This window comes from Sardina pilchardus, chromosome 9 (assembly GCF_963854185.1).
Source record: "Sardina pilchardus chromosome 9, fSarPil1.1, whole genome shotgun sequence".
Classification (NCBI taxonomy): domain Eukaryota; kingdom Metazoa; phylum Chordata; class Actinopteri; order Clupeiformes; family Clupeidae; genus Sardina; species Sardina pilchardus.
Genome location: NC_085002.1, coordinates 32,167,170 through 32,180,883, shown reverse-complemented (window position 1 = coordinate 32,180,883; position 13,714 = coordinate 32,167,170). Strand labels below are relative to the sequence as shown.

Genomic DNA, 13,714 nt, shown 5'->3' with positions numbered 1-13,714 from the left:
AGGCATTAACCCTTGTTGTCATGGACGATTTGCCCATTCTCCTAAAGTTATTTGTTAGGCTTTGTTTTTTCCTGTGTAATCTTTTTCTGGGTCGTCTCTGAAACCCTGCCCACGGTGGACTTGACCCCATCATGATAGTTTTGTAATTATGGCATGTAAATATTTCCTGGGTGCAAACACAAGTCTGTCCCAAGGGAGGACGTGTTATTTTGGAGGCTATTAATATTTCCGTTAAGTGTGTTCTACCCCAAAAGGACCTGCATCAAGCTTCACTCTTGTCATGAAAGCCATGGTCAACTTCAAGTCTATATAAGGCAAGAACAAGCAGAGGGCTTTATAGCATGTGCTACCTTGTTCTGTTGTCTTAGTCCCCCAGTCTCTCTCCATTTGTTTGTATGGCATCAATCTCTGTTTCACTCCCTTACAGTATGTTGCTGAGCAAGCTCTGTTTCCCTCTCCTCGTACTCCAGCACTATCAGTTCCCTATTCTCCTTCGCTCTTTTTTAGGTCATGGAAATTTGATTTATTAACCTTTATTGATATGGTATAAACAAACACTTTTGTGGAGCCTGTGCTTAATCTGGCTTTGTGAACACAGATAGAAATGCATTATCTGCAGATTTGGGGGGGGGGGGGGAACAAACCCCAAAGTCCATTTGTTGACCCATTAGTGACAGCCAGTGGGTCCTCTGGTGTTGGTCTGTCTTATTTATTGACGCCGCCATGATGTCATTCTGTTGTGCGTGTTGTAGCTGCTCACTCTCTCTTGTACTACCTCGAGAAATGTGATTATTTCTGGAGTCTTGGCTGCCTCTCTCTCCATCGCTCTGTCTCCTGCTTTCCTCCTGTGCGCACATGTTTGTACAGCTGGTCTGTTTTTGTCACTCATCCTGGTGCAGCCTGCCCTGCCCTGCCCTGCTCTCCCGTGTGCTTCAGTTGGGAGACTGGGCAGCGGGCTGGACTGAGCTGACCAACACAGCATCATGGCCCTGCAGGACCATCGGTCACTATTTAGACTATTTAGAAATGAGAAAAGATCAGCCACACACTTATATATTAAAGAAAAAAAATCCACGATCTCTAACAACATTGACCACCACTATTGCCAAGAGGCAAGACTATCCATCAAGATTTTACTAAGATTCTCTGATATCATTATTATTTATTTATTCCACTGCTCGGTTGAGTTCCCCATTGTCCTGCGTTCTATAAGGGTGTGCATTAACTTTAGATATACGCACGGCTATGAAGTAGTTCCATTGTTTTTGACCGTATCACACTTGAATATTAATTCGCCAAACTTGTTGTGAAGTTCCTCCGCTTCGCGTCGGGCCGTATCACCGTCTAGAACGTGCATTAACTTTGAATAACCGCACGGCGTGTCGTCCATTATCCCGTACTTATACCACTGCTTGGTCAAATTTGCTATTGTGATGCGCTATTTAGAACGTGCATTATTTTTCTATATTATAATTCCGCCTGCGGCGTCGGGTCCTTATTACCACTTCGAACGTGCATTATTTTCCTATAAACGCACGGCGCGTCGTTGATTATCCCTTACTTATTTATTTATTTATTTATCGTTGCCACCAAGGGCCCTCTCTGACCTTGGTACTGAAAGTCTAATCTGTCTGCGGTGGGTCACATTATGCGGCTCCTTTGCCGTGTCCGTGTCCTTCAGCTGGTGTCCTTGTGCAGCTCCTCCAGGGTGGTGAGGGCTGGAGCGGCTGTCCTAATCCTGCGCCTGATCTCCGTGACATGCTGGCCTCTCCACCCCAGTGAGATCTGAGGATCTCTCCCCCCTCAGCCGCCGTTCTGCAGGCTGCACGGACAGGACGCCGACATTGCTATGGCATCTGCATCACTATTCCTGCATTGGGTGTTGGCAGCTCCCTGCCTTTCCTGGTCTCTCAGTCTCACACACACACACACACACACACACACACACACACACACACACACACACACACACACACACACTGTGGGCGCTGAGTCATCCCCAGCATCCTGCAGTCATTTGCATGGCTCAGGTCTGGCTGTGAGAATCACACAATCTATTTACTGGCTTGCCCTCGCTCGATCCCCCACCCCCCTCCAAAAAATAAATACTGTGCTTCCCGTAAAACATTTCTTGTGATAAGGAACACGTCTTCATGAAATAAACGTTTCATATGTTCTATATCTGGATGCAAGATAGCGCTGTGTCCTGTCATCTTAAAAGGACACATATTATCTCTGACTGGTGTGCGTGGCTGCGTCACTGGGTTTGTGATTGTGTCGGAGTTGGAGATGAGGCCACGTGCAGACGCGGGCGAGGGGGGTATTGCGCACTGCCACTCGTGGCCGGACGTGGCCTTTTAGCGGCGGGTGTGTGCGATGAATGCAGCTCCCGCGGTCAGATAAGATTAGCGTCTCCGTTGGGAGCGCTGAGTGACTAAGTCCAGTCCGTGTGGCTGCTGCAGTGGCCCGTCTCTGTTCAGCATCAGAGGGGGACCAACGCTTTCTCTGGGCTGACTATTTGTCTCTGGGGAGCAAGCTATGAAGCGGTTCATGGAACGAAAAACGAAAATCAGAAACCATTGATCGATTGCTTGGAACAAAAATGGTATTTTTTAATGTTCTGGATCAGAAACATGTGTTTGAAATAATGGTAATCAGTTTATAGCTCTATTTTTTCGTTCTTTTTTTATTACACCAATTATAAATATTTTCTACTTGGTGCGCTTCTCTGGATGGTGGACTGGCTAGCTGCAGACAGTGAAATGTCAATTGTCTTAATGAAGTTAAGTTTGAAATGAAATGTGTCTCCCTATTTTCAACAGAGGAGGTAAATATTGTGTTGTGTCCCTATAAATGTTGGTCTAAGACAGGGATTCCCAAACTGTGGTACGTGTACCACCAGGGGTACGCAAGCTTCCACTAGGGGGTGCGTGAGATGAAAAGGGCAATGTCGGAAAGGGGGTTAAAAATGAAAATGTCAAAATCTTAAGCCTATGTTCTTTGTTCTTCATGTTTCATAATGTTGTTCTCCACACTGCGTTTAGTGTGAGAGCTAATTTTTTAGGTTTTGGTTTTATTTGTAATCATGTAGGGCAGTTAATTAAACATGATGCCTGGAATACGTCAATAGAATGCGTTACATTTTTATCGTGTCGGATTGTTGGGGGTACGGATTGTTGTTGGGTACGGATTGTTGTGTAAACTAGAACTAATGTTGAAAATCGCTAGCCTAGCCTGAAACATTTTTGTCGTTTGACAATAAACAACCAATTTTGTCATTCGCGTATACAGAGGTAGCCTAAATGTATAAATTATAAGTTAAAGTTTATGAGTTTAAACAATAACAGTATGCCATTAGCAACGAATATAGAACACTATGATATAACACTATACTCACTTAAACCGTTATTAACAGTTTGTTTTCTTTCTCTCTTTTCCACTCCAGCTCAATTTCAGATGTGTTCAGCTGACAACATGGCAGGATGGATTGGTAAGTACATTTCTAAAACTTGATTTGGGAGTTGATTTTGTCGTTCATCATGATCTGTTGGTTGGAACTACCCATACTGCACAACTTGAGCTTCTCATCTGATCCAGCTAAACCTTAGATATTTGCGTCTCGTGAAGAATGTTTACAGAAGCTGGCAGGATCTCCATGGCAAGTTACACATCCAGATGCCTTACATTAAGGAGCTAGGAATCACTCCCCTGCTGTTTTGAGTGATGTAGTGATGTGATGTTTGCTTTCTGTGTATAAATAGGGACCCCCCACACACAGATACACCACCTCCCATCACTTTTATACTCATATTCATTTTGGGATATTGCAACACAGGGTCCTCAGTCCAAGCTCCTTGTCCATATAATACCCATGTGTCTGGTTTCTGTTTGGACACATTGTGTTGGGTCTGTCTCGGCAAGACGGGGTGATGGAGCCCTTGTGTGACTCCTCGACCACCTCCTGAGTTTTCCACTGATGGGGGTGGACTGGGCACAAATAGCACAGCACTTCCTGTGCCCTCTACAGGCCTCGCATGGACCCATGCATGCACTCCTGAGCAAAGACAAACACGCACACACATGAACATACAAGCGTAAATGGCATTTCCCCCCACGTCTATGGTATGAGTTGCCCTGAGTTCCCCTCCAGACCTCCTGTGGATGCTTTTGAAGTCCAGAGAAGGTTGTTATGCACGTACAGGCTCTGGGCCCAAGAGTTATGAGCTCAGCAGGACACTCTCTCGTGTGTGTCCCTCCCTCCCTCTCTCTCTCTCTCTCTCTCTTACTCTCTCTCTGTCTCTCTCTCTCTCTCTCTATCTCTCACTTACTCTCTCATTCTCTCCCTACCTCTTTATGTGTTCTCTCTCTATCTCTCTCCTCTCTCTCTCTCTTTCTCTCTCTCTCTTACTCTCTCATTCTCTCCCTACCTCTTTATGTGTTCTCTCTCTCTCTCTCTCTCTCTCTCTCTCTCTCTCTCTCTCTCTCTCTCTCTCTCTCTCTCTGGGTCATTCCACCTCAATTCAACATCTCAAATTTGCTTCAAACTTTTACCATCTAAAGGATAACCATTTAAACTAATTTAGCCAAAATATTAGCTTAATATGCCTAATGCATCCAGAGAAAAGCATTTTTGAACATTGTACCCCCCTTCTGATTTTTGGCACATTTGTGCCCTCATCTAAATCTGCAGCAAAGTTCAGATGTCATTATCTCAAAAAGTGTTCAAACTAAAGACTTCAAATGTTCTGTGAATAATGATTGCTATCTATAGATTACACTTGGGCATTTGTGACATGGACATTGTGTTGATAATGACTATGTAACAATCTTATGAAATCAGCAATCAGCAATCAACTAATAAAATATTTCCTGAATAAAATGCCACTAGATGTCACTATTTAGTGACATCAGCCATTTATTGTTGTAATAGAACAATATTTCAAAAATAAAATTTCAATAACTGCAGCCATAATACCATCTTGACATTTCTCTGTCTGAAAGCCCATTTCATACTCTTTCTGGAGACGTGTTCATTTCATTAGTATAGCTTGTCATACCTCTGTTATGGGGAGATGAAATATCATCCAAATGTATTATTTTTCAGTTTTGTTTTGCAATAATTCCATCACAATGTAAACACCTCTTCATTACTTTTTCAAAGATGGCTTAAACACATCTGTAGATAGACATAGTCATTTGCTAAACATTTTGTTTATAAATTGTGTAATGGGGAACCAAATGTGGGTGTTGCGCAATTTCTGATTGCGCAAGATTGTTACACAGTCAGTATCAACACATGCGGTATAAATGTCCATGTTGAATCTGTAGGTAGCAATCAGTATTCATTGAAAATTTGAAGTCTTTATCTTGAACACTTAAAACTTAATAACATCTGAAATGTTTTCTCTGGATGTATTACGAATATCAAGCTAATATTTTGGCTAAGTCCGTTTAAATGGTTACTCTTTTGATGGTAAAAGTTTGAAGCAAATCTGAGATGGTCAAGCAGAAAGTTTCTCTAAAATCCGTTGAATTAAGGTGGGATGACCCCTCTCTCTCCCTTTCTCCTCAGTGTCCCCCCCCACCCCCCACCCCCCACCTCTGTATGTGCAGTCTGTCAGGACAGCCTGCTGAGATGGTCTCACTGGTACCCAAATGGCATTCCCACATGTATGGGATTCACTTTTCCCCAACCACAAACCCCTCGAGCGTGGGACCCCATGACATCATGGGATATCTCTGATGGATGATTCTTCATCCTCCGTTAGTTCCGTGGACCATATTCATCAATGCTGTTTTCCAGCGAGTCTGCCAGACATGGGCTCCCCTTTAATTAGGGGAGTTCTTTGGGGATATGTGACCACAGCAGTTGCGTCCAAGGTGTGGAAGACCATATGCACACGGTTTGGCAGTATATACTCTTGTGTGAAAAAAAAGAGTGCAATAAAGTGCTGTTACGAAATCAGGTCATCAGTCTTCAAAGTCATTTAAAATCCTGGAAAACATCACATTTTTATTCATTTTCTCCTCCCACTAACTGAGTGGGGAGCACTCGCATCCCCGGTCACAAAAGGTGCTGTTGTTCAGACCCTTGCAATCTCTCAACCTTGAAAGGAATAGGTTGAAGGTCTCACAGCCCAACTCTCAGCCCCCCAACGTACACATGTTTTCCTTGATGGCTTCGCTGGTGCCCCATCCCCTCCCCTCCCCTCCCCTCCCCAAGACCCCCAAACCCTCAACAAACAGATAAATCTCATGCATATTGCATCTGCTGTTATTCGTCCCAAGGCACCACTGGGTTCTTGCATGGATGAGCAGTGACTCTGAGAAGGTCCTTATTGAAAGTATGTGCTTCTCCCCTAGCTGCCCAGGATCATTTGTCACGTGACTCTCTCATGCGGGCGGGCGTGCGGGCGGGCGTTTTATGGGAGCCCATATGCCTCCATGGCTCCCGGGCCACCACGGCTCTGCCTTTCATCTTTATTAGCCTGGCATGAGCGCTGGTGGCCCTGCAGCTCCTCGGAGCATGAGCGATGCCAGGCGCATCCTCCCCTCTTCAGCATGCAGAATGTGGACATGCATGCCGCCTCCTTTATCTCGCCCTCCCAGATTTCATTTGCTATTCCACTCTTAATTGTATTTCCGGGCAAGAGTTGTGTGAGTCTTTGCTGTTTGGTTGGCAATTTGTCCCTTTTGCATCAGACCATTTTGTATTACTATTACTATTATAAGAATGTTGTAACAGGCTGGGAGCAGAGTGCCCACTTGTAGCCAAAGGAGAGTAACTGGTCAAAGTGTGTCAAAGTGAGTGTGAGTCAGTGACTGACTGACTGACTGACTGACTGTGTGAGTGCGTATGTTTGTAATGCTTGTCTACACTGTTTGGTTCTCAGCAGGGATCAGAGAGACCTTTGCTGGCCAGTAATGTCACCAGAGTGCCCGCTGACTTGCTCAAGTCCCAAGAGAACTTGTCTCATTGTCATTCAGCACTAGGCCACTCTGGGTGTGATCTCACTGTGCTTGAGTGAAAGCGCAGATTTATTTGCCTCTTGGGGAAATGGCAGCGTCCTGAGTAAAAGATTCCTTTCAGCAGCGCCTAAAAGGGGGCTTATCATAAGCGTTCAGCCCCTGACATAAAATGTTTGGCACAGATGTTAATTGTTATCCTGCTTGTCTGTGTCCATGGGGCAGGAATGAGAGAGTGAGGGAAAGTATGAGAGGCCAACAGTATGGAAGAAATGAAAGGGAAGATGGAGGACAAGGTGGTGGTGGCAGTAGGGAGGAAGGGGCTGGGGGGGTTACAGTCGAATCCCACCAACTCTCTTTCGGCTTTCTTTTGTATGGAAGTGTGACCCAAATTCCTGCTCTGGAATGTCGCTTTCTCCTTGGCGCTCAGTCCAGCTCAGACAAGCAGAGCGGCAGCAGCACTTGTGTAGCCTGGCTGAGCGAGTGTATGAAGTGTAAACACTTGTTGAAAGCTCTCCATGGGAAGCCCTAAATGGTTCCATATGGGAGGCTGTGGGCCCTGGGCTCCCTGGGGGGCCGAGCCTGGATACAGGAGAGGGGGAGAAATGGAGAATGAGCAGCAGGGAGACATGTCTGTTATATCAGTGCTTCCTTCAGGGGAGAGACAGATATGTCCTCATCCTACCAGAGAAGGTCAGTTTCCCTCCCCCAGGTCTCCCATTCATTAGCCTCTGTGCCTCGCTCACCCCGTCCTCCTCCGCTCTGTCACGCACTCTGTTTTTGATGTCTGGTGAAATATCCGATAGTGGTGTCGGTAAGAAATCAATATTTTTGATCAGATTCTATTTTTCATTCTGAAGCCCTGCTTTCGACCCTGCTTGCTTGTGAAGAGATTGACTTTTATATGGTCCCTCAGTAATTGAATATTTTTATAGTTATGCCTCATGCTGCTGCTCTCGAGCAGCATGTCAGCAAAGGCCAAAAGGTTTTGTTTTATAGAATTGAACCTAAATATTTTGTGATTAATTATATAGATACATAGTGTCTATTTTCTCTCCTATTGCTGGGCTTTGGACAGGCAGGAAGTGTCTTTTCAGACTTCATTCAATGTTATTGCTTTTGAAAGATTTTTTCCTTACATTTATGGGAGTTTGTTTTCTTAACTCAAAACTTATGAGTCCAGATATCAGTTACTTTTCATGAATGTCTGTCAATTATTTTTCAATTGACCATATCATGTCATTCCTTTAGCTTGTAGCTTTTATATTATTTGTAGCAAGTATTGTGTAGTACAGTTTAAGATCTCCACTTTCATTCTGCACAGTCCTGTTCATATGCCCCTTATTTGGTACAATGCCGTGGGTCTTTTCATCTCTGTAAATAACTCAGACACGCTGTGTTGCAATGCCAGGGTAGATGGTGCCCGCTTCCTTTGTATGCAGCGGTCATCTGACTGGCAGCGAGCTGTCGTGCATCTCTGGTTTGCCTTTGGCATGCGTGAGTCGGGAAGAATCCTCGCAGCCCTTCAGATGCTGTCAGCCGGCCCAGATCGATTCGCCGCGCCAGCTCAGGACAAATCTGGATGACATTAGGATCCCCACACTTATTTAAACCACCTGAAACGCCCCACGCGGCGCCCGCAGCCCTGGTGAGGTGCGCGGCACACGGGAGCGAGGAGCGAGGAGCGCGGAGCGAGGAGCGAGGAGCGCGGCCGCCCGGGCCTCTCGGGGTCCCTAACCCGCCGCATGGGGCCCTGTTCAGGAAACCGCCTTCCAGCCAGAGCGGATCATTTGAACCCTGCTTTGAAAAATGGGTTTTCTGGGGCCTTGGGTGGCGGGGTTTATGTATGAGCGCGTAATGTAATGAAAACACATGATGGAGCCGGTGCCTGCTGCTCCCCTTCAGCATCTCATTAATGAAAGCCTGGGCCTCATCCATCACAGAGAGCACCAGCTCCCCGGACTAGGTGTCACCATCGCAGGTGTGCCCTTCCCTCATGCTCTCACCCTTTACCTCCCATTTTTCTGCTCCAATGTCCTCTTCCGATGGTTTCATTTCCTGTTTCTCCTGACTTGTCTCTGCTCCGCCAGCTGAGCGCCTGTAGAAGGATCTCCACTCTCAGCCCCCTCCCTTGCTGATGAGCTTTTAGCTATGACCTTCTCCATCATTCCCACAATGGAGCTTTTGAGAGTGCTCAGGCACTCCCGAGTCTCAATGAGGACTTGTTCTTGCTGTGATCAAGGCTGTGGATGCCTGTAGACAGGGGTAGTTGTTCTGTTGAGTACTTCTTCAGTCCCGGATGTCATTTACTGTATGAGCAATATGCAGAAATGAGTATAAAGAAGAGATGTTTCTGAAGCGTACTGCAGTAGAAGCGGAATGGGAAAATACACATATTTGTGAAATGTTGCAAGTACTCCACTATATAGGCTGAGGCTTCAAAAGGAATGCTCATATCATTTTATGAGTGCATGAAATCTGCAACATATCATTTTATAAGTAGTCATACTGGGCTCCTGAGAAGTTCTGCCTGGTACATCATTTTATTATCCATTTGGCTGTATTTGTAAATATTTAATTGTGTCTGTGCGTAAATAGATCAATAATATATGAGCAGATGTCAAACTTGAACAAATCATTGTTTTGGCAAATTCCATTACAGCACTCAGAAATGTAAAAATATTTCCATCGTATAATTTTGAATATTTTGCTTATATCGCCTCTGGCACAGTCGCCAGAGGGTGGAGACCCATTCCCTCCAGCTTTAGTGTTCGTGTAGTGACTTGGCTGTTGGAAATAGACTTATCTTAATATCTTTAGTGAAATCCAGAAAAGGTCCGCAAGTTAAATTCCTTGAAGAATGTCTTGCATGGCATTGATGTGCATGTTAAAATAATCAACTTCAGAGAAAAGGCCATTGTATTAAGAGTTGTTGAGCAATGTAATCTACCAAATCTTCGGCACTCACTCAAGACAGCTCCATTGCTTTTAAAAATCATTTCTCCTCTTGTGCTGATGGCAAAATATTTGCCATAGAAAATCGTTTTGACATGTTTCAGTGTACTTGGAACAAAATGGAAAGATGATAATTGAAAACACACAAAGACATCAGATGGATCCAGCTTTTGGTTTGCAATAGTCTGCAATTGGACAGGCTTACCAATATTGTACTACATGTTTTACTTCGTATAACTGTATGTGGCAAATAATTTAAATAGGCAGACATGATTCATTTCCTTAAAATCACTTTTTTAAACCATTAACCACTTCACTCAAAGTCATTACGCATATGGAAAGGGCCTCTGTAGACAAAGTAAGGTATTTTTCCCTTCTTAAGTCTAAGGAAAGGCTATAAAAAGGAATGTGTACATTACCTTATTATTATTCTGTTCGCCGCCAGCTTACCAAATGCAGTACAAACTACTGTCAGTTAAAGCTGCACAATTTGGGGAAAATGTCTAATTGTGACAATTTTTTCTGACGGATATTACGATTTGCTATATCATTTTTGAATGTCAATGAATTGATTTGGTTGGATATTCCAAGTGTCTGTTTAATTTGTGCCCCCTGATTGGTGAGCTTGCCCAGTGCACAAGAAGCACAGCACCCTCACGGACTGTGAAGCTCACCAATCAGAATTACTGCCAGAAGGGGCACAGTCAAGGAGGACGAAAGGAATATAAAAGTTATAAATATGACAAAATTAGCTGCATTATTATTTGTAGCTTGTGAGATTAGGTAGTTGCGTTGGTTCATATTTCAATTGCGATAATTGTGCAGCCCTACTGTGAATGAACACAAAAGGAGAATTAATTAATTAGGATTAATTCATCTTTAATGTTGCTATCTTTCTACAGCTCACTGTTATAATATAATAATATAATATGGTTTCTTTTTCTCAGAGGGGAAAGATTGGAATGATGAGCCTTGCTGTAGAATGTGTTTGCTCTTTATTATTTCTCTTCATTTTCACTATGGTCTAAAACACATTATTAGGGTGACCAAGACCTTTAAACTTGAACTTGGCCACCCTTTGGCTCTGCTTTTGCTTCCTAGTACAGAGTACAGCAGTACATCATAATCACAGATATCACAGCACTGCAGGCTTTCATAGTCTTGTACCAGCGACAAATTGTTGAATAAACTTTCAAGAGTCATTCAGACTGGCAGATAAAGATGATGATGATGATTTTAAATGCATTTTCTTCCATGTTCTCCCCCATGCTGGTCTGAATCAGAGAGAATGCAGCCTGATGGCCCTTTGGCTCTGGCCATTGATTTTGCCGTCCCCTGGAGATCCAGGCCTTCCCATGATTTAAGAGGCCCTGGCTAACTGGCTGCTTGATGTGTGCACTGATGCTGGCGGTCCATGCGTGGTCATTTGAGCTGGAGCTCTGTGATGCTCTAAGTATGCCTGTTCCCCATGAGTTGGGAGCTTCTCATCAAGCCCCTTTGAATTTCCCACACGAGAGAGGGGGCAGAAAATTATTTATATAGTGGTTATCGACCTGAAAGCCACTTACCCTTGGCGTTAATTAATCTGGAAAAGTTTTCTTTGGAACTTGCCAGTGTCGTACTGTGCAGGGAGGCTGAGGCAACGTGTCTACCAAAGCGGAAGAGGGGTGAGAAAGTTCAGGATGGGCTGTGTTTTGAGTGATTACACATAGAGGATCAGGTGAAAGAAGAAGAGTTTTCAGTGTGCTGCAGTAATTGAAGCCAGATGTGTCTCTGGGTAATAAATGAAACTTTCTCTTTGGTGTAAATGAGGAGAGCTGGTTTGATGAACAATTTGCCTGGCCCCAGTATCTGCTCTCCCTCTCCCCCCTGAGGGCTCTCTGGAGATTGTGTCCCAGTAACTGGAGAGAGGGAGCTCTGTGTGAGCGTGTGCTGGAGGAGATCACATGGCGCTGTGCTGTGCACTGCAGCTCACCCAGCGTCTAACCTGCGCACTGAGGACGCTTCGCCTTTTGCCTTTCATTTGGATTGAGCTTGGCTAATAATAATAATGATGATGATGTTTCAGCGTCCATTTTAAATCTTTCATTCATGTGTCATGTGCTCAGACAAAAACGTATTGGATGTGTGTTGCTGAAAGGAAGGGATAAAGCCAAATATCTTTGTTTTATCTAAATGTATGGCTTGTGTGTGAGAAGGGAAAGAAGTGACAGACCATTGTATTCACCCCACAGTAAGCCTGTGGTCATTAGAGTGATCTAAAGTTATTGTCAGATGGCACTTTGTCTCCTTGACTGTCATGTTTTTCCATTGTGCCATTGTATTTGAGGGTTTGTATTAAGTGAAGTTGTGCCAAAACCGTGTGAGCAGGAGAAGAACACTATCCTCTCATGTCTTTCAGACACCAGGAAAACCCTCAGGGATCAACTTTGGGAACGTCTTCCCAGATGAGGCGGACCCACTGGAAGTGTGGAGAAGTTAAAGGATCATGGAGATAACCAGCTGTTCATGTCCGGATTTGTATTTTATATTGTTTTTTTTTTGTGTTTTCAATTTAAGTGTACATTCTTAAGTGTTTTTTAATAAACCTTTAATTATTTACCAACATTTTTTCTTGTTTTTGTCACGTTAAATTTTGCATGGGGTGCTGTCAGTGTGAAAGCGTTTGGTGTATTCAACAGCCACTCCGGGCCCGGTCCAGTGCAATTACGTTGTCAGAGGGAGAGAATAGATGGTTCAATCAAAAAATCTGCCTAAGTCTTTCCCACACTTGTCTTGTTTGTCTATGCTTCAGACAATGAACCTAGATTATGGTATACACAGCTGAGGAAGATTAAGCTATTGCCATAGAATACACGTCTGATAAACCGCAAAGAAGATGTCCGCATGCAAAGCTTGTGTTGGAAGCACTTCCCTTTCAATGTGTGCCCAGTTATATAAAGCGCCGGCTTCATTTAATTAATTGAAAGCACGTAATGATTCAGATCCGGGAAGCGCCGTCTCTGCCTACTCGGACCCTCCGAATTTAAAGGATAAAAGAGTTAGTGCTTGTTTGTGTCCTTTAGTCCTTGCAAGACACTGATTAAGAGGAAGCAGAAGAGCAGAGATTTGGTCAGAGGAGGGGGGGCATTATCAGGCGCTGAATCTCACTTGTCGTGAGAGTGTGCAAGATGGCTGCTCTCTCTCTCTCTACGCTGTTTAGTTAGACGAGGGGTCCGTATCCAGTGTCGGGGAAGCAGCGCGGAGGTTAACCGTGAAGGTGAGGAGAGATGAGCCAGTCCACTGGAGAGTGGAATTGTGAGACAGAGGTGAATCCCTCCCTGCCTGTGTGCATACACACACACACACATACGTGTACACACACACACACTGTTTCAGGTGGTGTGTTGTGCATTAATGAGGTGTCCATTTTCATAAATCTTTTGTATGAGGGACAAAAGAGTAAGAGGGCTGGAAGGCAGGGCTGTAACTACTTTTGGCCAGCTGCTGGCTGGCGTTGCCCTTTGTCACGGGCCTTGTTATTCAAATTGCATTATCCTCATCTGATGTGCCCTGAGGAGGCAACAGTCAAAGCTGCGCAAGATCCACAAATGTTTGGCAGCTAGGCTCTGCCCCTCTTGTCCGTAGTGAAATGTGAGGTGATCTGCGAATGCTGAAATCCAAGCCTCAGAAAAGAACTCCTCTTACGTGTCCTCCTAATGCCCTTCCAAGAGCACTTGTAGATACATTACAGATACACTCCTACATCCACATGTTTATTCAGTAGCCATAGTTGTCCAAAAAGACAGCAATG

At 44.4% G+C, this 13,714-nt stretch overlaps 1 protein-coding gene across 2 annotated transcripts in view; it reads left to right on the top strand.

Annotated features, from left to right (window-relative positions):
* Positions 1 to 12,526, top strand: part of rad18 (RAD18 E3 ubiquitin protein ligase) — a 52,805-nt gene extending 40,279 nt beyond the window's left edge. For both annotated transcript variants that reach the window (XM_062545131.1, XM_062545130.1), the window contains 2 exons: positions 3,446 to 3,490; positions 12,323 to 12,526. In XM_062545131.1, coding sequence (XP_062401115.1) covers positions 3,446 to 3,470 — 25 coding nt within the window. In that variant the 3' untranslated portion in view covers positions 3,471 to 3,490; positions 12,323 to 12,526. The remainder of the gene's footprint in view (positions 1 to 3,445; positions 3,491 to 12,322) is intronic.
* The last annotated feature ends 1,188 nt before the right edge of the window (positions 12,527 to 13,714 follow it).